Genomic DNA, 24,775 nt, shown 5'->3' with positions numbered 1-24,775 from the left:
TAATCTTTGTAATGTGCATTGACTGAAGTGTCTTTCTCAATGAGGGCGGGAAATAAAAATCCTTTTAACTGTTTTTTATTTCTTTCTGCAGGTGCCAGTGGCAGGTGGAAGCCAACGGGGTCATATCTCCAGCCCTTACTCCAAGCCCTTCTCCACTGCCTCTCACCATTGAGGAGGACAGGGAATTCACATATCCCTCTGATGTGCTCGTGCCTCCTGTTGGACACTACTTTGATCTGCCCAGGATTAGGCTGCCCCCAGGAATCATGATCAAGCTCAGGGAAATTTCTGGACGTGCTCGGCCTCAATTTAGACCCAGTATAAAGTAAGGAGTCCTTGTTTCCCTCTGGGTTTTTAACCTTGTTTGTGACTGCAGCATCTGATGATTTATGAATATGAATTATCCAAGTTGGTCTCTTACTCCTGATTAATAAGTTTGGCTTTCCCTGGAACCCTAGGGAAGTGATCCAGCCAGAAGTCATGGAGGAGATGGTGGTTTCATGTGTGATTAAACATCTCAATTTGGTTGATGCTCTCCAGTCCCTGATAAATTTCCAATATCAGGAGGAACATGCTGAAGAATACGATTTACTTTGTAAAATTATGGGAGAGACCTTTAAGAAGCTGAATGCCATGGAGAGACAACTGCAGGTAAAAAGAAAATTATTCGAAACAGCAGAAGGCTTTTTTTGAGAGTAAAGCTGTATTTTAGCACCATAGAAATACAAAATGTACTCAGAGTTTTTATTTTAAAATCCCTGTTACACCTGAAGTGCGACAAGTGTGATTTTTGTCTCTATCAGAGTGTGGCTGAGCTGGAGCAGAAGTGGCAGAATGAGGTGGATGATGCCATGCACGGGAAGCTGGAGAACAATGTTCCCTTTTTTTACGATTATCACTTCAACGAGGTGAGCCCTGGGGCTGCTGTGGGTGCTTGTGCCTCACTCTGCTTCCTCAAAACCTGTTCACCCATCTCCTTCCCTTTGTTCAGAGCAAGATGAAGGAGCTGGAGCTTCTGTGTTCAATGAAGGAAGTTTCTTTTGATGGGAGTGATCTTGAGAACGTGGTCCTGGCATTAAGGTCAGTATTAGTGAGCATTCAGGCCTCAGAGGGGCAACTTCAGGGGATTCCAGGGAGTTCCAAAAGTATCTGATGAAATGATTAGATATATTAGTACTTTATTAAACTGCTTGTGTTTGCTAGGGAATCACTTGTTTATTTCTTCCATTTTTTCTGCTTTTTCCTCTGTTGGCATAGAACAGACTGATGCCACACGTCCTCTTTAGATGACCTTTCCCCCAGTAGCACTTCCTTTCTGAAAGCATTCAAACATCAACTTGGCTTCTTTTACTTCCTTTTCACAATCCTAGGGAGAAGTTTTTCCAGGAGGTGAATTCACTGATCCAGAAGACCTCTCATCCCTTAGCAAAGACCAAAACCTTGGTGAAGAGCTTGATGAACAGAGCAGAGCTGTTGTTGCATGTGACCATTGCAGCACAGTCTGGGATCACGAGGAGCATCTCAGGGACCCCTGCAGAGACTCCAGGTACATCTCTCATTACCAGCATATTCTAAAGATACCTTTCATTTCTTATTTTTCCCTCTTTTGCTTTAAATTGAACTACTTTTTTCCTAAATTAAATTAATTATTTTACAAGAAATAAAGTCGAGTCTTTGTTTTCTGATTGTCATGATGATGGTAAATAAAAATCTGAGTAATAATAGGTGGAATTTAAATTTCAGTCTCCTGATTTATTGAGGAAAAATACTTAACCAAATCAAAAGAAACCTGATTTGAAACAATACCTGAAAACAGGAAAAGCCTCAGAGCTGATTTTGTATTTTGTTTGCAGTGTGATTTAATTTTGTCTGAGCTATAACTTCCACACTCTCGCTTACATTTCATATGAAAACATGAGTGACTTGCAGTTCTCCTTCTAAAAATCTCCCTTGAGTAATTCTTACACATACTGATTGTTATTTTTTTAAAGCTACATTTGGAAATTTGTGAATTGGAGCCTTCAATTCCAAATCTTTAACTCCCAACAGGATTGAAAACGGGAGAATTCTCCGATCTGAGTTGCGCGTTCTTGCTCAGACGGGGTTTTCCCCATCCTTTGTTTCAGCTTCCACTGGGATACCCACCAGTGATTTTAAAGCCAGTTTGTAAATAATTTCCTGCACCAGGAATAACCTTTTTTAATATTATTTTACAATATTTCAGCCTGTAAATCAGCCTCTGAGACCAAGGTGATCTCGCACGCCGTGCGCCAGCCCGTGTTCCTGCGCAGCATGTCCGCCCCTTCCGACCTGGAGATGATCGGCAACGAGGACATCGAGTTTGCCCGGGCCAGCCAGAGGTACAGCAGGGTTCATTCCTTCCCTTCACACCTCTGTGCTGTTCCAGTGATCAACTTGATCAGATTTATTACTGCCAGCACAGCAGGATTTGTGGCGGTTGGATCAGCTTCCTGCTGCCGGGTGTGACATTGCTGTTCCCTCGCAGGCGCCGACACGTCACCAGCCACAGGAGCAGCTCCTTCACCCTGCTCCAGTCCCTGGCCATCGAGGACAGCAGGGACAAACCCACCTACAGTGTCCTGCTGGGGCAGCTCTTTGCTTTCATCGGGACAAACCCCGACCAAGCCGTACGTTGTTACTTTATTTCAGATCCCAACTTGCTCAAAAACAAGAGGTGCCTCGTTTGTGTCTAACAAAAAAAATCTCATCCCAAACCTCTCAGGTGTCCAGCAGCAGCTTCCTGCTGGCTGCCCAGACCCGCTGGAGACGTGGCAACACCAGGAAGCAGGCGCTGGTGCACATGAGGGAGCTGCTGACGGCCGCCGTGCGTGTCGGGGGCGTGACCCACCTGGTGGGCCCAGTGACAATGGTGCTCCAGGGAGGGCCAAGGTGGGTGCATTTCTCCAGGATCCAGTGGAAGGGAATAAGTTACTTTGGACAAGGGAAAGTTAGAAGTGAGTAGCTGTGAGGGCACAAGTTGGCAGAGCTAAGGTTGCAACAAACACTTTGACTCTTGTGGGGTGAAAAGGCAGAAAGTTCTAAGAAATGCTTTTATTTATCAGTAGAGGAACTTTCATACTGTTCTGACATGTACCCAGGTATGCAGAGAGGGTATCCTTCTCTCTTGATTTAATTCTAAATTAATACTAATTAGATATTAGTGGTTGATTTAGCTGATACTGTCATCTAAATGTAGTAAACATTTTGTATTTTGTTTGCAGTGGGATTTAATCATGTCAGAGCTATAACTACCACACTAACTCTGGTTTACACGTTTCATATGAAAACACGAGTGACTTGCAGTATTCCTTCATGTCTTCCACGAGTAGTTCTTAACATGCACTGATTATTATTTTCATAATTTGGAGCTTTGTGAACTGAAGCCTTCCATTCCCAATCTCTGACCCCCAACAGGATTGAAGAGCTGACGTGTGGTGGGATGGTGGAGCAGGTCCAGGAGGCTTTTGGAGAGACCATGACATCGGTGGTGTCCCTGTGTGCCCGCTACCCCATCGCCTGTGCCAACAGCATTGGCCTCCTGTGCACCATTCCCTACACAAGGTGGGGAAGGCAAGGGGGGCATCCACACCTGGACTTAGTAAGCTTTGCCTTAAACAAAAACATTAAATAGTATAAATACATCCCCTTTCCTCCTCATGAGGAGCGTCTGACAACATCCGGGTAAATTCCCTCACAATTCCATCTGGGAAGGGTAAGGGGGAGGCAGAACCATCTTTCTGCCAAGTAAACTGATTAATTACTGAGCTAACAGCAAGTTCTGGGTTCCCATTGTGATGGGGAGGTTAATTCCAGCCTGAATTTCTCCTGCAGGAGCGAGGAGAAGTGTCTGGTGCGGAGTGGCCTGGTCCAGCTCATGGACCGGCTCTGCAGCCTCAGCAGCCAGACAGAGTCCAGCTCAAATGAAAAACAGACCAAGAAACAGAAGGTGGCCACCATGGCTTGGGCTGCATTCCAGGTGCTGGCCAACCGCTGTGTGGAGTGGGAAAAGGAAGAAGGTAGGAAATATCTCCTGCTGGGTGTGTTAGAACTGTCTGAGGAGTGGTGGAAATGTATTTAAAATAGGGCAGTCACTCACCATGACTTGGGACTCTCCAAATTCTTAAGAAATGAATACAAAACTCAGTGGATTTTCTTCTTGTTTTTTTAATTCTGGCTTTTTTCCTCCCCATGGAAATAATTTCAAGTTTTGCCACTTGATTCTGTCTAAGCATAATCAGAGAACCTGGAGGTTCAGAATGATCATTTGGGATTTCTCCCATATTCACCCATAACACACTTAGAGACATGTGACTGTTGGATGTACCAGGGGCTGGTTTTGTGCTGTGTACATTGATTTCTGTTGATTACAGCTGTGAATTCTTCCATCCCTTCCAAAGGGGGTTCCACAGATGCCGTTCACTCCGGGCTGGCCAGGCAGGTCTCCAGCCTCCTCACCAACCACCTGGCCAGAGCCACCGAGTGCTGTGGCAACCAGGCTGCAGGGAATGATGCACTGCAGGATGTCCTCAGCCTTCTGAATGACCTCTCAAGGTACCAGGCCTTTGCTCTGGAGTATTTTCTTCCTGTGTATCAAAGCCCATGTGGGATCTTTTGTGGATTTTTTTTAAACCATTCTAAAACTGACCCTTAATCTTTGTGTTTAATCTGTGCTGTCAAGTTATGGAAGAATTGCTACAGATGTTTTGTCAGACACTGAAATTGCTTTTAATACATCTTGTAAGTAATAAATAATTTTGGTTTTAATTTCAAGATTGCTTTCCCTTTCAGGAGTCACATAGGTAAAGCCATCCTGAGCCAGCCAGCCTGCGTGTCCAAGCTTCTGTCCCTTCTCTTGGACCAGCGTCCTTCTCCAAAGCTGGTCCTAATAATCCTGCAGTTGTGTCGTGCTGCACTGCCTCTCATGAGTGTTGAGGACTGTGGAAATGTGGAATTGCCTCCCTGGAGCTACTCAGTGCCCTCCCTGAACAGCGAGCAGGATGATCCCAGTGACCCAGCCTCCAAGATTGCCTCCCTGCTGCTGGCAAAGCTGGCGGATTATGTCGTGCCAGGTACCGGTGGCTGTTTGCTGTTGTGCCTGAGGGACTCAAGTTTCATGGAATCTTGGAATGAAAAGGGCCTTAAAGCCCATCCAGCCCCATCCCCTTCCACACCATCAGCTATCCCAGGTTGCTCCAAGCCCCGTCCAGCCTGGCCTTGGGCACTCCTATGGAGCCAGGGGCAGCCACAGCTTCTCTGGGCACCTGTGCCAGGAGCTTTTGTATTGACAGAAAGCTCAAGTATTGGGAGGTTTCTGATACGTCACTGTGAGCAGAATATTCCTGTGACTTCCCATCTGCCCCCTAATTTCCCTGGCCTCAGGCCAAAGTGGGGGTCCCACAGACACATCCCACATGTGTTAGCATTGGTTCCAAGGGTAAGAAAATTCATGGATGTGTTTCTTTGTTTTCTTTTTTTCCTTTCTACTTCAAGGCTGCCAGACTGTCCTTTCTCCAACTGCCTCTGAGCCAGATACTACCTTGGCAAAAGCCAGCCCTAAAAATTCCATAAAAGGTGATAAAGATCCTGGAGAAGAAAGCGAGGCAGTGGATGGTAAACTCTCTATTTTTATCCATAAAAGAGAAGATCAATCCTCCCATGAAGTCCTTCAGCCTTTACTAAGGTAATCTCAGCTCACTGGATTGGAATTAGAGCCAATTTCTCAAATTCCTTTTATCTTCTCTTTTTTTTTTTTTTTAAGCACTGCAGCTGCAGAAAAGTGCAGATATAGGAGTAAATGGGAAAGCAAAGTGTACTGGCAAAGCAATAAGATAATGCAAAGGGACATGGGAACATCCTCATCTGTCTGAAAACAATCTCATGAGAAATTAGCTACTCAGACTCAGTGTTTCTGATGGAATTATCATTTTTCTTGTTTATGGTGTGACAGGCCTAACAAATAGAACTGTCAAGGCAAAATGGCTTTAAAAGCACTGTTTTAATAATGCATAAGCTGGACAATAATTTGCTATTAAACATTCTTTAGTGTTCTCAGCACCCACCTGGATGCTGGGATCACTGAATGCCAGTGCTGACCCCTCCTGCTTTTTTTGTTATTTGTTTCATCTTCCCCCACTCCCTGGGTTGATTTTGAACCCATACTCTAAAAAATTACACTAAAAGGTACAAGTGAAAGGTGAAGTCAGAGCCCTGGGCATTTGTGATCAATAAAAACCATTTCATGAGGCTTCTTCCTGAGGGGGGAAGGGTTAAATTGCTTTGCAAATAGCTGCATTCAATAGGATTAAATTCCCTCTGTAAATGGGGTATGTCCTTAGCTAATATTTCTCTTGCTATTGAGCATTCAGCTGCAAGGGTGGCTTCAAATCATTTCAAACCACCCATAATACATGAAATTGGACTGTGTAGCTCAGCTGTGTTTTCCAGCAGTCAGAACAAAGCTCCTGTGTTTTTTTTCCCCTCCAACAGTAGCTCAGAAGGTCGCCCATTCCGACTGGGAACTGGAGCCAACATGGAGAAGGTGGTGAAGATGGATCGGGACATGACAAAAGTAAGAGGAGAAATAACGAGAAAATTTCTCAGCTTCTAAAAACTGGTGGCCAGTCAGAATTCTTGGGTTTTACTGATGTTAAGACCCTTTTGATCAATGTTTTATTCATCATTTACCTCTGTAAATACAGATCAAATACAGATCAGGGGTAAATGATGTCAAAGAATTTCAGCTGATGCTTCCTGCAACTGTTGTAGGTCAGGTTTAAGCCCCTTTAATATTCTCTTTCCTCAAGTGTTTAATGCACATTGATAATGCAGATTTTAAGCCACACACTTGAATTCAAATTTCATGTCTATTTTCAGACATGTTCTTGAGTGTTTGCACTGGAAATACTCATTGGTGTCCTTTTGATCAAAGAAAATGAATTGTTAATTTAAGAAGGGAATGTTAAAGGCAGTGAATTGATCCCTGATCCCTCTGTAGGTGATAAAAAGCAAGAGACAGAACCCATCTATGACTAACACACACCCAGGAAGGGGTTTTGCTGTGTTCTCAGCACTTTTACATCAGCAGAGTGACCAAACACATCTGACATTTGCCTTCTGTGGCAATTTCCTTTGCAGTGTGGCTGCTGTGAAGTCATTACAGAAGAAGCTGCTGCAGCTCTTAGAAAGGCAACCAAGTGGGCACAATCTGGGCTGATAGTGAGTGTGGGGCCACCCATAGAGACTGTCAATCCAGAGAGCAGCAGTGGCTTGTCCACTGGGGACAAAAAGAAGACTGCACAAACCTCCATTTGCAGGGAGAGGAATTCGGAGCTCGCCAGGTAAATCCCTTAGTCTGCATTCTGCTTTTCTCTCTACCAATATTTGTAGTGCTCCCAAAGATAATCTCTGTTGATAAACTTCCTCCTTCTTTTGCTGTTGATATCTTGTTGACAAATGAAGCTTCTTTTAGTTCTGTGGTTTTGAGCTGAGTGGTCACATTGCCTTTGTCTCCCGGGCAGGACGGATCCGGTGAGGCCGTTCATCAGCGGGCACGTGGCTAACAGCATGGCAGCAGAGGTGATTGCCCTGCTGCACAGCCTGCTCATGGCCCCAGAGTCCAATGCAGCCCAGATCTGGACAACAACTGCTGAAAAAGTGAGCAAAGACAGCCATGAGTGGTGCATTCCTCACCGGGGGTTGAGTAGTTAGAGAATCTAATGATGAGCAAGGCCTGAGCTGCTCCATTCTGATTTACACAAAACCAGTTCACACCAGGGTGTGGAACTGCACAGACCCAACCCTTTCTCAGCTGTCTTGGGGTGGAACAAACACTCAAAATTTACCCATCATTAGATAATGTGCTGTCATTCTTTTCAGGCATTAACAATGCTGTTTGTTGGGGAGTTCCTTTGCCTGTGGCAGGTTTTTCTATCTTGGCTGTGGCCTCTGAGGGTACAAAGTGTTGGCTGGAACAAAACAAGTTGGTTTTATTTTCCTCTTAATGCTGCAGCACCTAATCTATTCCTTAGGTGAAATCCTCAGCAAAGACTTTTGCCAAGATTATATTTTATCCTAAAAGTTACCAGGGAATGGTCATGGCTTTGATGGTGCTCACACTTCAGAGAACTTGGAATATTCTGAGTTATATAATTGTCTTCAAGAACAAAAATAATTCTTGTGAGACTGTGTGGGCTGGAGGCTTGGGGCATTGGTTTTTTTGTCGGAATTGTGCTTTGAAGTCGTTCCCTGGTATTTTTGCTTCTGTCTTCAGGTTCTGTCTCGGGCTCTGATGTACATTCCACAGCTTGGGAAATATGCAGAGAGCATTTTGGAGAATGGGAGTAGCAGTGGAAGGAAACTGGCTAAACTTCAAAGGATTGCTCGGCAGGCAGTGGCTGCCCTGTGTGCTCTGGGTGGCTTTAAGGAGACAATTAAAATAGGTTCTGAAGTTCAGGTAATTCAGCACTGTTCATATTTGATATCTTAGATGAGAATTGCTGCTCTCCTGAGGTTTTGCCTTCACTGGGATCCTTGGGAGCAGGATGTGCTTGTGGAGCTTGTTTCCTACACCACGCCCCTGTGCTTGTGTGTGCAGTTGATGTGTGATGTCAGACCCTGACTCCTGGTTGTAACACCTTCAGTCTCATGCAGCTCTTCTTTGGTTGTAGGTTTTAGGCAAAGGAATAGCAGGAAGCATTGGAGTTGTGGCATCTATTAATGAGCAAGAAGGTATAGCCACGGTCAAATTCCCACCCACCACTATAGACACTAGAAAGACCTCCCAGGCATCAGACACTTTAACTATTCCATTATCTAGGCTCTGTGTTCCAAGATCTGAGGTATGGCAGTTTTAAACATCCAATATTCAGTATAATCTCGATTCTTGCTTTATTTCTGTCACAGCATACTGACTATTAATCTACAGCACGTTAAAAAAAGTGTTTCATCTTTGCTTTGAAATGATTTGTAATGTTTGCCTTGTTTTTTTAAGCTTATATTAATACTATGTTTAAGTTCTCATTCAAGTAACATAAGTATTCATCTTTTGTGCTTAAAGATATTCCATTGCATACTGGGTTGGGTTTTTTTTTTTTTTGTTAATTTCTGGCTTTGTTTGGGGTTTGTTTTGTTGGGTTTTTTTTTTTTTTTTTCTTTTATTGGTGTTTGGTGCTGATATTGTATTAGTAAAATATAAGAATTAACTCCAGGTAATAAAACACCCTCATTTCTTAGAAACTAACTACTTGAATTTAACTTTTTACCGTGCCCCCCCACCATCAGGCATTGCCTCTTCATAAACTGTCCATTACTGAGAAGGTAGTACAGGCAGTCCAGTCCATGTTGCTCCCTCAGGAGGGAAGTCTCTCTATTCACACCTCACTTCCTGCAACAGGAGATGGCTCAACCCCAGTAATGGCAGTGGTCCGGCTCCTTGCTGAAATAAGAACCAGGTGAGTCCTGTCTTTGTGCACAAACATCCCAGGAATTGCATGAGTTCTTGTGCCCTTCCTCTGGGGGTGTGCAGTAAGGGACTGCAGAAATTCCTCTTTGCTCCCTTTCATCGTCTGGCTGTTGTTCTTGAGTGTCCCTGTAACACTGAGCAAATGCTTCAATAAATCCATTTATGAGGCAGGGAAAAGCTGCCTCTGGGGAGGGTCCAGCTAAAATCAGGGTTAAGGCCACTCTTAAATTCACTACTGTAAAGCCAGCTTTGAATTCAGCATCCACTTTGTAACACTTCAAATGTATTATTTTTCTGTTCAGAGCATGCCTGGTGATGGCTCAGCTGTTGGAAGACAGCTCATTCTGTGAAGAATTCATTCAACAGTGCCCAGCTGCTGTAGAAGTTCTGAATTTGGTGGCCCAGGAGTGCAGCCCTGGTATGTAGCCAACACCTTCTTGGCATATTCAGGTCAGAGGCAGATCAGCTTTTAAAACCATTTCAGTGTTTTCTCCTGCAGCTACTCAGAGTTTAGGAACTGGCACAGGACAGAGTGTCTTGTCACAGCTGCAGAGCTGCTGATGGAAGTGCAGCTAATAATCAAATCAGCCTAAATCATTAAACATTAGGCATTCATTTAGGCCAGAACAAGATTATTCGGCGTATCAAAGAAGCAAGTCCTGTTTTCCTTCTGCACTCTCCACTTTGCTTTCTTCCTGCATATCCTACTCTGTATTCCATGACATTATCATTTGTATGTTTTCTTTTTATGTCCTTTCTGCTGGTTTTTGCAATGCTTTGTTATATTCCTGATCCTTGAGCTCTCCTTGTTTAAGGATAAGCACTGGGCCCAGCAGAAGTCTTAATTCAGGGGCAGGTTTTTAGGAACATGCCAGAGAAAAGGTGGCTGAAGTGAAGGGTAGGAGCCAAGGGATTTAGGTGTAAAAGTGTAAGGACTGATTTTTGTGACATTAGACATAAATTTTTTTGCTTTCCTGCCTTTGCTGGGCCATAAACTTGCTCACTAAAATGAACTTTATATCTTAATTAACATAACAGTGTCTTTGCAAACCAAATATAAATTCAACATGAGAAAATACTTGCATATGTTACATTTTACCCTTAATTCCATTGTTTAGGTAAGTGAGGCTGATCAAACCTCCTCAAAGTGCAAATGTCATATTTATTTCTGTATTAAGATTGCAGTGTTGGACAGGAGGAAGCAGCTGGGAGCTGATGCCTGGTTTGGGTTGTTGTTGCAGGGGAGAGGCTCGTGGTTGTGGAGATGCAGTGTGAGAGGTTACGGATGTTGTACCGGGACTGTGCTCGGCCCCCTCCTCCTCCCCTGCAGGCAGACAGGAGACAGGTGAGCACAGGGACAGTGCTGAGCCCTCTGCCTTGGGAGAACTGCCCAAACTGGGGGCATTCTTCTTGAAATATTTCATGTGGATTTCTGCCTTGGGATGTGATTTGTTGGAGCTGTATTAAATGTGCCCCTCATAAACTCCGTGGTTGTATTTTAGTGGGTGACTTGAATTGTGATTGGTAGAATAAACTGCTTTGTTGTGTCTGCAGCCCAAAGAAATCACATGGAGCCCGTCCAGGGTGTTCCCCCCAGTGAGAGCCTGCATGTTCTCCTCCCACCTCACTGCTGTGACCTTCCTGGCTGATCCCAGTGCAGGTGGGGGACTTCCTCGGGGCACCTTTATCTATGCCACCTCCCCAGTGCCAGTACAGGTGAGACCTCACAGCTCTCCAACAATTTGTCATTGAATATCCAACAGGGCATGAAAAGGAAATTGCCTCTTTGAACTCGGTTTTGTAAATAACTTTTTTAAATGTGTCTCTTTTTATTTCTAGGCACCTTCGTTCTACTGGGAAATCGAAGTGGTTTCCTATGGAGATACAGATGATGACACTGGGCCAATAGTTTCCTTTGGATTTGCCACAGAGGCTGAAAAACGGGATGGGGCTTGGACAAACCCAGTGGGCACCTGCCTCTTTCACAAGTAGGTTTGGGACACACATCAAAAACCACATTTGTCAGCAGACTGGGGAGGAGGCTGTAGTGGGCAGTACATACTTTTAAATTGACATGCTGAAGTGATGGACTGGAATATCTTTGCAAAATCAGGGGAGTTGAGTTGCCTTTTGAGTGTCCCAGCTTTGGTGAGTGGTGATCCTGCTCTGGCTCATTGTGTCCCTCTTGTCCCTCAGCAATGGGCGAGCAGTGCATTACAATGGCTCCAGCCTGCTGCAGTGGAAGAGTGTCAGACTGGATGTGACTCTTTCCCCTGGTATGTGAGAGCATGGCTAAAACCCTTATCTGCTCCATCAGAAAATCCTCTAAATGTCAGGGAAATGCTAGATGAGAAAACTGATTAAATCCTTTTTATGACTGTGTTTTTCTCCAGGTGATGTAGCAGGAATTGGATGGGAAAGAACAGAAGGAACTCCCCCTCCTCCAGGGCAGCCAGCAAAGGGCAGAGTTTATTTTACATACTGTGGGCAGAGACTTGTGCCCTACCTAGAGGATGTGTCTGGTGGAATGTGGCCAGTTGTCCACATCCAGAAAAAGGCAAGTTTGTAACAGAAATGTCACTTAATATACTTTCAGATATACTAAAAACATTATATAAAATATTGAACCTGCTCTGTAGGAAAGCAAAATTGATAGTTTTTACCTTTCTTGGGTAGGTTGAGGTATTCATTAGCCCGCCCAGGTGCATGTGTTGTGTCATTATTTTGGTTTTCCCTGCCCATTAGCACAGCAGTGTGCAGCTGGCCTGGCAGGATGCCTTGTGCCATGCCAGGAGCTCCTCTCCCAGCATTCCTGGCCGGGACTGACCTTGCTTCAGAGCACCCAGCTCTGGCTGCTGCAGCCTGAAGCTGGAGAGCAGGCGAGCTCAAAGTGTGTCTGAAGCAGCTTGAAGCTTTCCCAGAGTTGCAGCTGGAGATCCTGGTGGTGGGGAGGTGTGATCAGCTCCTGATCACAGATGGAGCAGAGTGAGGGCTCAGAGCAGGATCTGAGAGCTTCCCTGGATCCTTTTGCAGAACACCAAGGTGCGGGCAAACTTCGGTTCGCGGCCGTTCGCCTACGCCGAGGGCCAGGCTCACCGCAACGCCGCCGACCTGTGCCTCGACCTGGCTGAGGAGATCAGCGCCAACTTCGAGGCCTTGCCCTTTGCCATGGCCTCTGACAGTGACAATGACGCTGGCACCAGCATCGCCTCCGACCCCGGCACCCACGGGCCCCCCTGCAGGATCGCTGCTGTCGCCACGGCTCAGCAACGTAAAGTGACGCTCACTCCTTTCTAAGCTCTCCCAGCAGAAATGCCAAGCAAGGAAAAAGGATTTAAGCCCAGCCTGGCTGCAGTCCTTAATACTTAGATAGTGCCTGCTTAGGTGGGGCAGTACCACAATTCAAAGCCATGTTTATCTGATTTTAGACAAGGCAATTAAAATTATCTTCTTTGGTCTTCTATGTGAATACACAAGTTATTCGTAATTAACGCAGCTACAATGAGAAATGATCTCATTAGGGCTTGGGATACAATAGGATGTCACGGTGGATTGGATCAGCCAATTGGTTATGCTGTGTCAAAAGGAATTGCATTCCCACCCCCTGATTGGAGAGCATGGAATGCTGTGTATCTCCAATTTCATGGGATGTCTTTGCATGAATTATCATCTCATTATTTCTGTCTGTGTCTTGCAGAGTATGACAGTGACACATCCTGCCACTATAAAATGGAGCTGAGCTATGAGAACTTCATCACCTCAGGCCCTGATCCTCACCCCCCTCCTATTGCAGATGATGAAAGTGATGATGATGATGATGATGACATTCCCAGGGTAAGGAATGTAGCAAACTCTGCCTTCTCTATTTTAGAGCCTAAAACCAGATCTTGTCATTTAGATTTTGAAATTTTGCCACACAAGAGCTTTTCCTGCTTCCCTAACAAAAATATAACTGCTGGTAACTTATCACTTCCTGGTGTTCTAAAACTCTTGTGTCTTTGTAGGAGGATCACTATGCCCTCTTGGTCAAAGCCTGGGAAACCAAAGTTTTCCCTACAATTAGAAGAAGATTCCGTAATGAGGCTGAGAGGAAGTCTGGGCTGGACCAGATTAAAGGAGCTTTACAGTTAGGTATGGCTGTATTTATTTCTGTGTGTTTGTGGGAAAGTCACATTAAGAGCAAGGAAGGAATTCTGAGCCCTCATGAGAAGCTCAGGAAAAGCTTTCTTAGGAAAACTCCCAATTTCCATCTTCCAGTCTGAGAGAGCATTTAAGTAATTGAAAAACTCACCTGCTTGGGATCTTAATGAGAATAAGAACTTATTTTAGGTGGCTGAGGGAAATAACTTGCACTCCCTCCTGTCTTTCAGGAATGGTTGATATAGCAAGGCAAACTGTGGAATTCCTGTACGAGGAAAACGGAGGCATCCCAAGGGATCTCTACCTTCCCACCATTGAGGATATCAAAGATGAAGCAAACAAATTCACGATTGATAAAGTACGGAAAGGTAAGGGCAGCACAGCGGATCCTGAGGGGTAAAGAAAAGCTCAGAGGTTTTTGGGACCCACTGCAGAAGTTGTCACCTGAGGAAAACACCTTCAAAGTGGTGTCCCTTTCTCCAGGTCTCACCGTGGTGACTCGCTCTCCTGACAGCAACAACGTCACCAGCAGCGCTGTCGGAACGGCTCTGCCCAAATTTGCCATTCGGGGCATGCTGAAGACATTTGGCCTTCATGGGGTTGTCCTGGATGTGGACTCAGTGAGTAAACACACGCTGGGAGGACTTGGAAGGATCAGCATCACACAGCTGGGAGCAAAAACTGCTCAGAGAGCTGGATTGGGGCTCTCTTGGAAGGAAAGATGTGGTTATAATTATTGTGTTTCTGACAGTGCTGGGTTTGCTGTTGCAGGTGAATGAGCTGGTCCAAGTCGAGACCTATCTGCGGAGTGAGGGAGTCCTGGTGAGGTACTGGTATCCCATTGACATGTTGGAAAGGCCACCTGCAGGATACAGGAGGACTGCAACCAACGGATTGGTCACCCTGGATAACACCAACATCCAAATTCACAGGTGAAAAAAGAGATGTAGTTACTTAAAGGCACTTTATTACCTGAATTTGAATTACCTGAAGAGCATTTCCTGTAGTACAGTTACCTGCTACAGCTCTGTTTTAAGCAGTACAAACTTCTCAATCTTATTGTCATGGTTGTATTTAATGTTGAGGAATTAATAGAATTAATGTTTGTGTTCCCTAGGGAGCTGTTGAGGAGTGAAGCTGCCCTGGCCAAGCTCTACTGTCGCATGGCTCTGCTCAATATTTTTGCTCCCAAATCTCCCCACATGTTCACCCGGCTGTTCCACATTCCTGCCATCCGGGATATCACCCTGGAGCACCTGCAGCTGCTCTCCAACCAGCTTCTTGCACCACCTCTTCCTGGTAAACACTTGGTTTTGTCACAGCTCTTCTTCGGTACAGTCCTTTCCTGGGGACAAAAAAGTTACCAAATTTGGTATTTCTTTATTAGCTGGTTAATAATGATGGTGTTTAAGCATGAGCTGGGGTGGTGGCACAGCTCCGTGTTTGCCCTCACCTGGGGCTGGGCTGAGGCTGGTGAGGGGCACAGCTGGAATGGAGAGGCCAATGCAGCCACAAGGCTGGGCCTGGCTGGCTCCTTTCACCTGCTGGCTTTTCCACTTGGAGTTTTCCACTTGGAAACAGAGGTTGGGAATCTTCCAGGTGTTTTACAGCTTTTGTTTTCCAGGCTACATAAACAGTTGGAGTGCTCTCCAAATTTGTGCTGTTTTCCTCATCATTCCAGATGGAACCATCAGCTCTAGCTCCATTCTCCTGGCCCAGTCCCTGCAGCACTGCATCCACTCCCAGACCTGTGCTGCCACAGACCTCTTCTACCAGGGCAACTCCCAGGCCATCAGGGAGTGGCTCACTGTGGCCATCACTCGGACGCTGCATCAGGGAGAGGAGAGTCTGCTGGACCTCACCAAACAGATCTGCTCCTTTCTGCAGGTGAAGGACTCACTCATGTTTCATGGGAGCGTTGGGTTCCCTTCTCAGGAGTCCTTGTTCTCTGAGTGACTGAAAACAGAGGCAGTAGCAGCCCTCTGGACTGAATTAAAATGAAGCAGCCTCCCACTGTGTCATAATTTGCAGTTAATTAAATACATTGGCTATAGGGCACTCTATAAGGGGGAGGAGATTTGCTGCTGTTTGTGATCTTCCATGATGAATTGTCCTGTTACAGGCAGCACCAGAACAGTTTCCTGCTGAAGAATTCCCAATTTCCGAATCCAAGGTCAACATGGATGTGAATTTTCCTGGGGCTGCCTTTGTGATTGTGTCCTGCAAGGAAAGTCAGTCTGGGTTCCGAAAAGAGTGAGTCACGGAGAGGGGCAAAGCTGGGTCTGAGCCTGGCAGCCCTGGGGATGGGGTTACTGGGTTTTTTTAATTTTCTCTTCTCTAAGACATATTCTGAGTGGTGGCTGGGACGTTTTCCAGCTGGTTTGAGCCTAACCAAGCTGTGCTGCTGTTTCCCCAGCTCGTCCCTGTACAAGGCGCCCTGGGCTCGGGTGCTGGTCTATGGGCTGGGCCACAAGGTGAAGAGGAACGGGCAGCTGAACCTGATCGAGGCCGTGTGCTACCCCCGCGACGCCTCCCCCACCAACACCGGCCTGACACCGCCCCCCACCACCAACCAGTACCCGGCTGTCATCACCCCCACCGACAGGGTGCACATCAAACTGGGTGAGCACAGCCACAGCACCAGGGAAAAGCCTGCACTGAGCTCTCAGAGCTGGGAACAGTTTGATTGTGGCCTCTGCAGCACCGTCCTGTGTGCTGGTCCTAGCAGCGGTTAGGACTTTTGTACAAGGAATTCATTCTAAACCAAAAAAAGCCTGGATTTATAAACATTGGCAACCATCTGATCCTGGTTTTTATATTCCAGGAGTTCACCCAGCAGTGTTTGTATTCAAAATATTTGATTAAAAATACTGATTTCTGCAGTGGTGGTGCTGTTGGTGTTTGAGGAGCTGTTTCAGATGGAGAATAATTTTTTATTGCTTTTTTAGGTGTTTGTATTACTCTTATCCACAGAGTAATATATCTGCAGTGTAGCAATTCTTAGGGGTCACCCCAGCTTCTCCTGCAAGAAGAATAATTAATATTCTTTCTACTCTTGCCCAAAGGGAGAGATTGGATTTAGAGCAGTGAAGGTGACTGGGTGCAGTGAGCTCTTAAAACTTCCCCTAGGAGATCTGAAAGTTCTTCTGCTGATGTTATTTTCAGTGCTCATCAGACAGAAATAAATTATTTTGGGGGGAGTTCTGTGTGTATATTTAGATACGTTCAGGCTCAAAATTACTCTGTTTCTTTATGTGAGTAAAATGTTCTCTGTGCATTTATAATTATAGATTATATTAACTTATCGATATAGAGAAACATTCCTATTTGTTTAATACAAGGTGCTACTTGTGAGAAAATTCTCTCTACATAAGTTTAGCTTTGAAAAAATTCTAAATGTTACTACTTTATCAGTGCTCAGAATCATGATAAGGAATTTCTTTTGTCTTTTTGCTTAGGAGTGTCTCCTCCTCCTGGAGCTGTGTTGGTCTTGCACTCCCTGCCCCTGGAATTCCCCCTGGCAATGGCATTCACGGAACAGCTCTTAACCTGGAAATTAGAAGATGGGGATGGAAAATCTGAAGATGAACTGGATACTATTCCTGCCTCAGTTCTCTTGCAAGTAGTGGAATTTTTAGGTGAGAATGGAGTATTTCCCTAGCAATGAGCACTGATAATGTGCTGGCTCAGGTGGAGAGTTTAGGAAACAAAAACTACAGTTGAAATTTTCTGAGCTCTTCCACTGTAATGAAATTTTCTTCAAACTCCAGAAATTTTCTGTCGATTTGCAGTTCTCAGAATAACCTTCCTGTCTTTCTTACTGATGTTGAAATGAGCTTTTCTGGTGCTTTTTTTTAATGTCACTTTTTGCTAAGAGTGGAACTCTGCTCACTGCTGTGCCTTGCCTTCCTCACACAGGCAACTTCCTCTGGACAACTGACATGGCAGCGTGTGTGAAGGAATTGATCTTTCACCTCTTGGCCGAGCTGCTTCGCAAGATCCACAATCTGGAGCAGAAGAAGAATCCAGCAGGATTGTCCTCATCCATCGCCCTGCAGCTCAACCCCTGCCTGGCCATGCTCATGGCCCTGCAGTCAGAGCTGCACAAGCTCTACGATGAGGAAACCCAGAACTGGGTGTCTGGGAATGCCTGTGGTGGCTCTGGGGTTGGAGTGGCCGACCAGGGAAGATTCTCCACCTACTTCCACGCCCTGATGGAAGTGTGCCTGGCTGTGGCAGAAGTCACCTTGCCCATCAACATGAGCGTGACAGCCAATGTGATCTCATCCACCAGTGCCCCAAATCTTAGTGACTCCTCCTCCTCGTCCTCATCTTCGCCAGGGCAGACACCACAGAGCCCAAGCTTGCTGTCCAAGAGGAAAAAAGTCAAAATGAAGCGGGAAAAAACCTCATCCTCGGGGAAAAGGGCTTCATCCAGGGCGGCCGAGACGGACGCGGCGCTGCTCAGCATCGGGGGCAGCAAGCCTGAGGACATGCTGTGGTTCCACAGAGCTCTGACCCTGCTGATAATCCTCAGGCACCTGACAAAGAAGGATCCCCAGGGGCTGGGGGTGACCAACGATGCGGTGGCAGACGCCTGCCAGGCCCTGGTGGGGCCCACGGCCCACAGCCGCCTGCTCGTCATCTCCGGCATCCCCACGCACCTGGAGGAGGGCACTGTCAGGAACGCCATCAGGAAGGCCTGCAATGCCCACGGGGGGGTCTTCAAGGATGAGATCTACATCCCTCTGCAGGAAGAGGATCCCAAAAAAAGCAAGGACAAAGCGGAAGGAGGCGAGTGCAGGACGGAGCTGGAAAAGCCGACGGTTTCCAGCAGCGCCGACAGTTTGGACATCAGCAGCTCCAGCAGCGTCACCCCCGCCATGAGCGTCAGCGCCTCGGCATCCACGAGCCAGGCTTCCCTCTGCAGCTCCCAGGGAATATCCCGCACCGTCAGCGACATCTCCGTGGACCAGTTCCAAGCAGGGCTGGAGCTGGCCATCCCGCCCGGATTGCTGGAGCAGCCGCACGTGGTGTCCAGCCAGGAGAGTTTGGATCTTTCCCACTGCAGCACCGGGAGCCTGGGCAGCCTGGGCAGCCTCGGGGAGCCGCTGGACAACGTGGAAACGGCGTCGGTGTCGGACGTGGGCTCCATGTACACCGTGACGTCTCTGGACAATCAGCCGCTGCTGTCACGGCCCATCAAGGGCTTCGCTGTGGTGGAGGTAACGGAGAGGAACCTCTGGAGCCGGGGTTTTCTGGGAGAATGGGATCTCACTCTAGGGACTGGCTCTTTCAACAGGTGCAGGGTAAATGCGTGTCTAAGAGCATGGGAGACTGGGAGCTCTCAGCTTGGACAGGATGGCTTGAGGAGCACAGAATTCCCTTCTCCACATTCACAGTCTTGGGAACAATCCCTGTCTCTCGAAGGACTGAGGGGACCCAGTAGTGGAGTGATCCAGCAGCAGGTGGAGCACAGAGGGAAGTAGGGAAGAGCTCTTGTGTGTTCCAGCTTGTAGAGCTCGTTTTCACAGAGTGCTGCTGAAGCCAAGACCATAAATGAATTCCTAAGGGATTAAATTCCTGGAGGATTGGTAGCTGTGGAGCACAGCAGCCAGTGCAGCTTCCAGCTGGGGAAATCTTTAAACTGCTGTGCAGAGAACACACCAGGAGAAAGATCAATTCATTTCCTTTCATGTGCCTTTCTCTAAGATATGCTCTGGCCACCACTGAGATGAATTTAGAGATTGGGGGCCTTTTGGTTTGACCCACAAAGCAATTGTTTAATGTTTAATCAGTACATTTTCACCTATTTTGAGCCACCTATGGATTCCTCTGTAAAGGTACTTTAGGAGAGATGATAAATTTTGTTGCTGTCTGGCTCCAAATTAATTTTTAAAAGCGTTGTGGGTGGTTGCGATCAGTGCTGGGTCACTCCAGGTGCTCAGCTCTGCACAAGAACCTTCCTCTCTGCTGCTTCCATGAATTGCCTGCTGCAGATTTATCAGGAGCTTCCAGAAGCACAGCCATTCCTGGCAGCCTGGCAATGGAGAGAGATGTTTTTGTATAGTCTGGGATTGTATCAGTTCCTCTTTTAGAAGAAAATCAGCTTTATTCAGATGGAAACTCTGCAAGTTGCTATTCATGAGCTGTTAATTGACGTGAAGACATCATTGAAATAAAGCATTAAGTGTGGAGAGAGAGCTGCCAGTGTTCACATGGAAACTATCCCAAGTCTGGAGCTGCTCTGCTAGTGGTTATTCTAGGAATCAAAGGAAATTGCTGTTCCCCTTCCCAGTCTGTGTAGCTGAGGCTTCAAGGCCTGTGCAAATTGAGATTTTTCAGAGTGCAGAATTGAGGCAGGGACAGCAGAGTTACAAATAATGCCATCTTACCAGTCTGACACCCTCAGCTCCTTCCCTGCTGTTGCCAAGGGCTGTCTCCAGCCTGAGGAATGGGATGGGTGGATCTGAGCTGTGTTTGGTTAACTCCCAGCATGAGGATTTCCATGAATCTTTCTCTAGGCTGCACCTGAATTTTGGCATCAAATTATTGATACAGGAGAGAGGAGAAGCAATAATGATTATCTGGGAGGGGAGGGGGGGGAAAGGCTTAAGCCCCAAATTCCTATGAATGGAAATGAATTTGTTTCCTCAGAATTGCTGTGAACTAACTTCATTATTTGTACAGATAAGGTCAAGAGCTAAAATAGAGAAAATCCGAGCCAGCCTGTTCAACAGCAGTGACCTCATTGGTTTGTCCAGCCTGGATGGGGAGGATGAGCTCATGGAGATGTCAACTGAAGAGATTTTAACTGTTTCCACTGTCAATCAGAGTTTGTTTGACACCCAGGGGAGCCCAGCACTAGAAGATTATTTCAATGATAAGTCAATAAAAGGTAGGTGGTTCGATATTGGCAAATATGTCTTGTGTTCAGCATTTTGGGGGATGAACAGGGCTCAGATTCTTCTTGCTTCAGTAGAAATCCGGGGTGACAACGAGCCAGGGAGAAAATCCAGAGCAAGTTTTATCCCTCCAGGAGCTATTTGCAAGCTGAACCTTGCTCAGTTGGCCACCCAGATAATCAAATAAACCATAAATAAATAACCAAAACACTCCTCATCAACCCAAAAAACTACTGATTTAATTCTTTAGGGACTTTTTTTGAGAAAAGAGCCACTGGTACAACTTTTGACTGCTCATTCAGTTGATAGGTGTTGGTGTCTGTCTGCACAACATAATTTTTATCCTGGCATGAAAAACAAACTGCTTTTTTCATCCCCACTGCTTCCTCAAGTAATAATTACAGGATGTAGCCAACTCTCTCTATAATGGGTGCAGAAGGAGATTTTTCACTGAAGAAGTGATTTATGGTTTTTTTCCATCTCAAAGCAAGTGCCATGTGATAGAATATTTCGTCTGAATGCAAAATCTGTTTTCACATTTCAACCTCTAACCAGTTCTCACAGTATTCTGTACCAAATTGTTGGTTTGTTTTTGGTTTTTGGTTTGTTTTTTTTTCATTAGGTGAAAAGCTGGTCCCAGGTGCTCGTGAAGTCCTCACAGAGATCTTTAAAAGCTGTGTCCATTCGGAACAAATGCTGAGCCTGACCCCAGCCAAGCCCATCAAGGTGGCTGACATTTACCTCAGCAAGGAGCAGATCAACTCCCAAACCCCTGGGAACCTTCTCCACATCTTCTTCACCAACGTCCGCCCTCCCAAGAAGGTTCTGGAGGACCAGCTGACCCAGGTAGGGCTTTGCCAGCTGTTCTCAGCCTCTTCTGGTGTCACTTGAAAGCACTGGGTGACAGTTCACTTTCTGTCTTGGAAGATTTTAAGGAAATACGGAGTTCCCAAGCCCAAATTTGACAAGAGCAAGTACAACAAGGCGGGCAAGGAGCAGCACCCGGTGAAGGTGGTGAGCACCAAGCGCCCGGTCACCAAACCCCCCACCAAGGAGAAGTCTATGCTCAACAGTGTCAGGTGGGTGTCCTCAGCCTTGTGGCACTTGTGGAATATTGGATTTCACTGTAGAAATCCAGGATTTATCCTCCCCCATCCCTCTGTGCTTCCTTGTATTGGAACAGGGAAACACATCCATGTCAGAACATCTCAGATTTCTGGAAATTATTTGGCAAAGTGTTTCTTTTACCAGAGATTGGGGTGGAGTTGTTGGGATCTATATATAGAACATTGGAATTGTGTTCATCACTGTTCTATCCCAGTGCACTTATTCCAGAAAAAAAACAAAAACAGATCAGGTTGGACAGGGTTTGGAGCAACCTATGGAAGGTGTCCCATTGCAGGAATGGAACTGGATGGGCTTTTTAGGGTCCTTCCAGACAATTTTGGGATTTTGTGCACAAATGAAAGAAAACTTTTGGCCCTGACACCCACTTCGTCCCTCAGCCGAACAGCCTTAAGTGAGAAGAAACCCACTGTAAAGCCCAAATCTCCTGAGAAGAGCAAACCTGAGGAGAAGGACCCTGAGAAATCTCCCACAAAGAAACAGGAAGGTAGGAGCTACAGAGAATTATTTATAATTTTGCATCATAGAATAATTATTTTTATTGGCGTGTTTATATGACTTCATGATAGATTTGGTTTGTCTTTATTTCTAACTAGTCTAGCTAATTTCTTTAAATAGTGATTTAAAATGCTGCTTTTATTTGTGTCTGTAAGTCTGGGTCCAGCAGTGTGTAGGGCATGTCAATAAACCATGCAGAAAACTTCCTAAGGGGTGTAGTTCCAAGGCTGTGGGGTTGTGAGGGTTTGGGATATTATGGAATTGAACCAGATGGGTTTAAATTGTGCTTCTCAATTTATTTCGGGAAATTCTTCAGTTGCAAGTAGAAAATTGGATAAAAAAGGTGATGGAGATAGCTCAGAACTTGGGGAGGAGACAGCACAGCCATGCCATGCCAGGGGTTGTGCTCAGAACTTTTCTCTAGTCAGGTGGAAGAGTGAAGAGAGATGAGTTTGGACTCCCCTCTTCCTGGTAGGAAGTGCCAGGTTAGCTCAGAAAAGGGGAATTTCAGCATCCAGCCAAGTAGGGATCGTTGGTACCGGGTTAGAGGGAGGGGTTCCAGAGGGGCAGGGGGGGGATTTGAGCCCTTTAGGGGAGTGAGAAGGTGCCAATGGCTGAGGAGGACGTGACCAAGGTGTGATAGATGGAGCTCCCCCAAAAAGGGTCCATGGTGGGATGAGAGAGCAGGAGGAAGCTGGCAGCAGCCACCTCCTGCTCCTGTGTGGGTGAGAACCTCATGGCAGGTGATGAACTCTTTGCTGGTCTGTGTTTGGTGCCAGTTCCTGAGGAGAAGTACCTGACCCTGGATGGGTTTCACCGGTTCGTGGTGGACCGCTCCAAGCAGGACATCCGGAGCGTGTGGAGAGCCATCCTGTCCTGTGGCTACGACCTGCACTTTGAGAGGTACAGCTGGAAAATCTCTCTGAGCAGGTGATACTGATTCACTCTGCTCACTTTGAAACACTCAATCCCAAATGCTCCTAATCCAAGAAGCTTTAACACTCCCCTCCATGGCGGCAAGGCCTGTGAGGAAATCAGTTATTTCCTCAAAATGCATTTTAAAAGTCATGCTCTGTCCAAATGCAGGTCCTGATTTCTTGTGCACAGCATGGCCCACAAAATCAGATGCCACGGTGTCCTTTAGAGCTTCCAAACTGTATAATAAATTATCCTGAAGGGAACTGTAGCTCCATGTCTGTCTCTGGTTTCCTTCTCCAGCCTGTGCACTGGGTCATTGCTTAACTGGCACAGAAATGCTGTAGAAGACAGAACTGAAATTTCTTCTTAATATTGTAAAGGAAGAAAATCCCTTAAATGAATTCTCCTTCTCTGCCCATGTCAGGCCACAGGCTAATTGTCCTTTATCATCTCCAGAGCAGATAGTGCACTAAGAGAGCTTAATAGGCAGTGCCTCTGTGCCTAATTATTTAATACCAGAGAGGAGCAGCAGGTGATGAATCAGCTCTTGGCCTCACACTGGGATTCCTGTCATGAAACAGCTCTGCTTAGGGAAAGGGGAGTGGAGAGCACCAGGTCCTACCCCAGGTGTAGCTGTACCCCGGGTGTAGCTGTACCCCAGGTGTAGCTGTTGTACCCCAGGTGTAGCTGTACTCCAGGTGTAGCTGTACCCCAGGTGTAGCTGTTGTACCCCAGGTGTAGCTGTTGTACCCCAGGTGTAGCTGTACCCCAGGTGTAGCTGTTGTGCCCCAGGTGTAGCTGTTGTGCCCCAGGTGTAGCTGTTGTACTCCAGGTGTAGCTGTTGTACTCCAGGTGTAGCTGTACTCCAGGTGTAGCTGTGCTCCAGGTGTAGCTGTGCCCCAGGTGTAGCTGTACCCCAGGTGTAGCTGTACCCCAGGTGTAGCTGTACTCCAGGTGTAGCTGTACTCCAGGTGTAGCTGTTGTACCCCAGGTGTAGCTGTTGTACCCCAGGTGTAGCTGTTGTACTCCAGGTGTAGCTGTTGTACTCCAGGTGTAGCTGTACCCCAGGTGTAGCTGTACCCCAGGTGTAGCTGTACCCCAGGTGTAGCTGTTGTACCCCAGGTGTAGCTGTACCCCAGGTGTAGCTGTACCCCAGGTGTAGCTGTGCTCCAGGTGTAGCTGTACCCCAGGTGTAGCTGTACTCCAGGTGTAGCTGCCCAGCACACTGTGAGTGAGCAGCTCTGCCCTGTCCCGTGCCAGGTGTGCCTGCATCGACGCCAGGCACGCGCAGAAGGCGTCGCGCAAGTGGAGCCTGGAGATGGACGTGGCCCTGGTGCAGTACATCAACCGCCTGTGCCGCCACCTGGCCATCACCCCCGCTCGCCTCCACCCCCACGAGGTGTACCTGGACCCGGCTGACGCAGCAGATCCCAGGATTTCCTGTCTCCTGAGTATGTGGGGATGGTTGGCATCGGGGCTTTTTCGTGGGAGGAGTCGGGAGTGCTCCTGGTGTTCCTTTGGAGGTTGAGTGTGGGATGAGGGGAGTGCTGAGTCTGGCTCTTCTTTCTCCTTGGGTGTGCTTGGGCAAAGTCAGGGATGCACTGCAGCTGCTCCCTGCTTTCCAGGCTGGAACAGGAAATAGCTGGTGAGTTCAGCTTGCAGGGGAAGGCAGGCTGGGTTTCCATTCTTGACTTAGGGCAGATTTTAG

At 46.7% G+C, this 24,775-nt stretch overlaps 1 protein-coding gene across 5 annotated transcripts in view; it reads left to right on the top strand.

The window, feature by feature from the left end:
• Positions 1–24,775, top strand: part of HECTD4 (HECT domain E3 ubiquitin protein ligase 4) — a 64,820-nt gene that overhangs the window by 31,762 nt on the left and 8,283 nt on the right. For all 5 annotated transcript variants that reach the window (XM_058851255.1, XM_058851252.1, XM_058851254.1 and 2 more), the window contains 43 exons: positions 92–325; positions 459–651; positions 804–908; positions 992–1,080; positions 1,371–1,546; positions 2,225–2,360; positions 2,507–2,648; positions 2,744–2,910; positions 3,436–3,582; positions 3,853–4,037; positions 4,419–4,572; positions 4,810–5,090; positions 5,512–5,701; positions 6,508–6,589; positions 7,156–7,358; positions 7,539–7,674; positions 8,291–8,473; positions 8,688–8,858; positions 9,301–9,470; positions 9,784–9,899; positions 10,723–10,826; positions 11,036–11,197; positions 11,321–11,469; positions 11,678–11,757; positions 11,875–12,038; positions 12,515–12,752; positions 13,179–13,315; positions 13,486–13,612; positions 13,852–13,989; positions 14,105–14,241; positions 14,393–14,553; positions 14,739–14,920; positions 15,303–15,508; positions 15,744–15,874; positions 16,038–16,243; positions 17,080–17,259; positions 17,540–18,846; positions 20,312–20,519; positions 21,149–21,372; positions 21,454–21,605; positions 22,032–22,138; positions 22,929–23,052; positions 24,328–24,518. In XM_058851255.1, the coding sequence (XP_058707238.1) occupies positions 92–325; positions 459–651; positions 804–908; positions 992–1,080; positions 1,371–1,546; positions 2,225–2,360; positions 2,507–2,648; positions 2,744–2,910; positions 3,436–3,582; positions 3,853–4,037; positions 4,419–4,572; positions 4,810–5,090; positions 5,512–5,701; positions 6,508–6,589; positions 7,156–7,358; positions 7,539–7,674; positions 8,291–8,473; positions 8,688–8,858; positions 9,301–9,470; positions 9,784–9,899; positions 10,723–10,826; positions 11,036–11,197; positions 11,321–11,469; positions 11,678–11,757; positions 11,875–12,038; positions 12,515–12,752; positions 13,179–13,315; positions 13,486–13,612; positions 13,852–13,989; positions 14,105–14,241; positions 14,393–14,553; positions 14,739–14,920; positions 15,303–15,508; positions 15,744–15,874; positions 16,038–16,243; positions 17,080–17,259; positions 17,540–18,846; positions 20,312–20,519; positions 21,149–21,372; positions 21,454–21,605; positions 22,032–22,138; positions 22,929–23,052; positions 24,328–24,518 (8,075 nt within the window). The remainder of the gene's footprint in view (positions 1–91; positions 326–458; positions 652–803; positions 909–991; positions 1,081–1,370; positions 1,547–2,224; positions 2,361–2,506; positions 2,649–2,743; positions 2,911–3,435; positions 3,583–3,852; positions 4,038–4,418; positions 4,573–4,809; positions 5,091–5,511; positions 5,702–6,507; positions 6,590–7,155; positions 7,359–7,538; positions 7,675–8,290; positions 8,474–8,687; positions 8,859–9,300; positions 9,471–9,783; positions 9,900–10,722; positions 10,827–11,035; positions 11,198–11,320; positions 11,470–11,677; positions 11,758–11,874; positions 12,039–12,514; positions 12,753–13,178; positions 13,316–13,485; positions 13,613–13,851; positions 13,990–14,104; positions 14,242–14,392; positions 14,554–14,738; positions 14,921–15,302; positions 15,509–15,743; positions 15,875–16,037; positions 16,244–17,079; positions 17,260–17,539; positions 18,847–20,311; positions 20,520–21,148; positions 21,373–21,453; positions 21,606–22,031; positions 22,139–22,928; positions 23,053–24,327; positions 24,519–24,775) is intronic.

Source organism: Poecile atricapillus, chromosome 16 (assembly GCF_030490865.1).
Source record: "Poecile atricapillus isolate bPoeAtr1 chromosome 16, bPoeAtr1.hap1, whole genome shotgun sequence".
NCBI classification, from domain to species: Eukaryota; Metazoa; Chordata; class Aves; order Passeriformes; family Paridae; genus Poecile; species Poecile atricapillus.
Note: the sequence above shows the minus strand (reverse complement) of the source record. Positions and strands in the feature narration are given on the sequence as shown.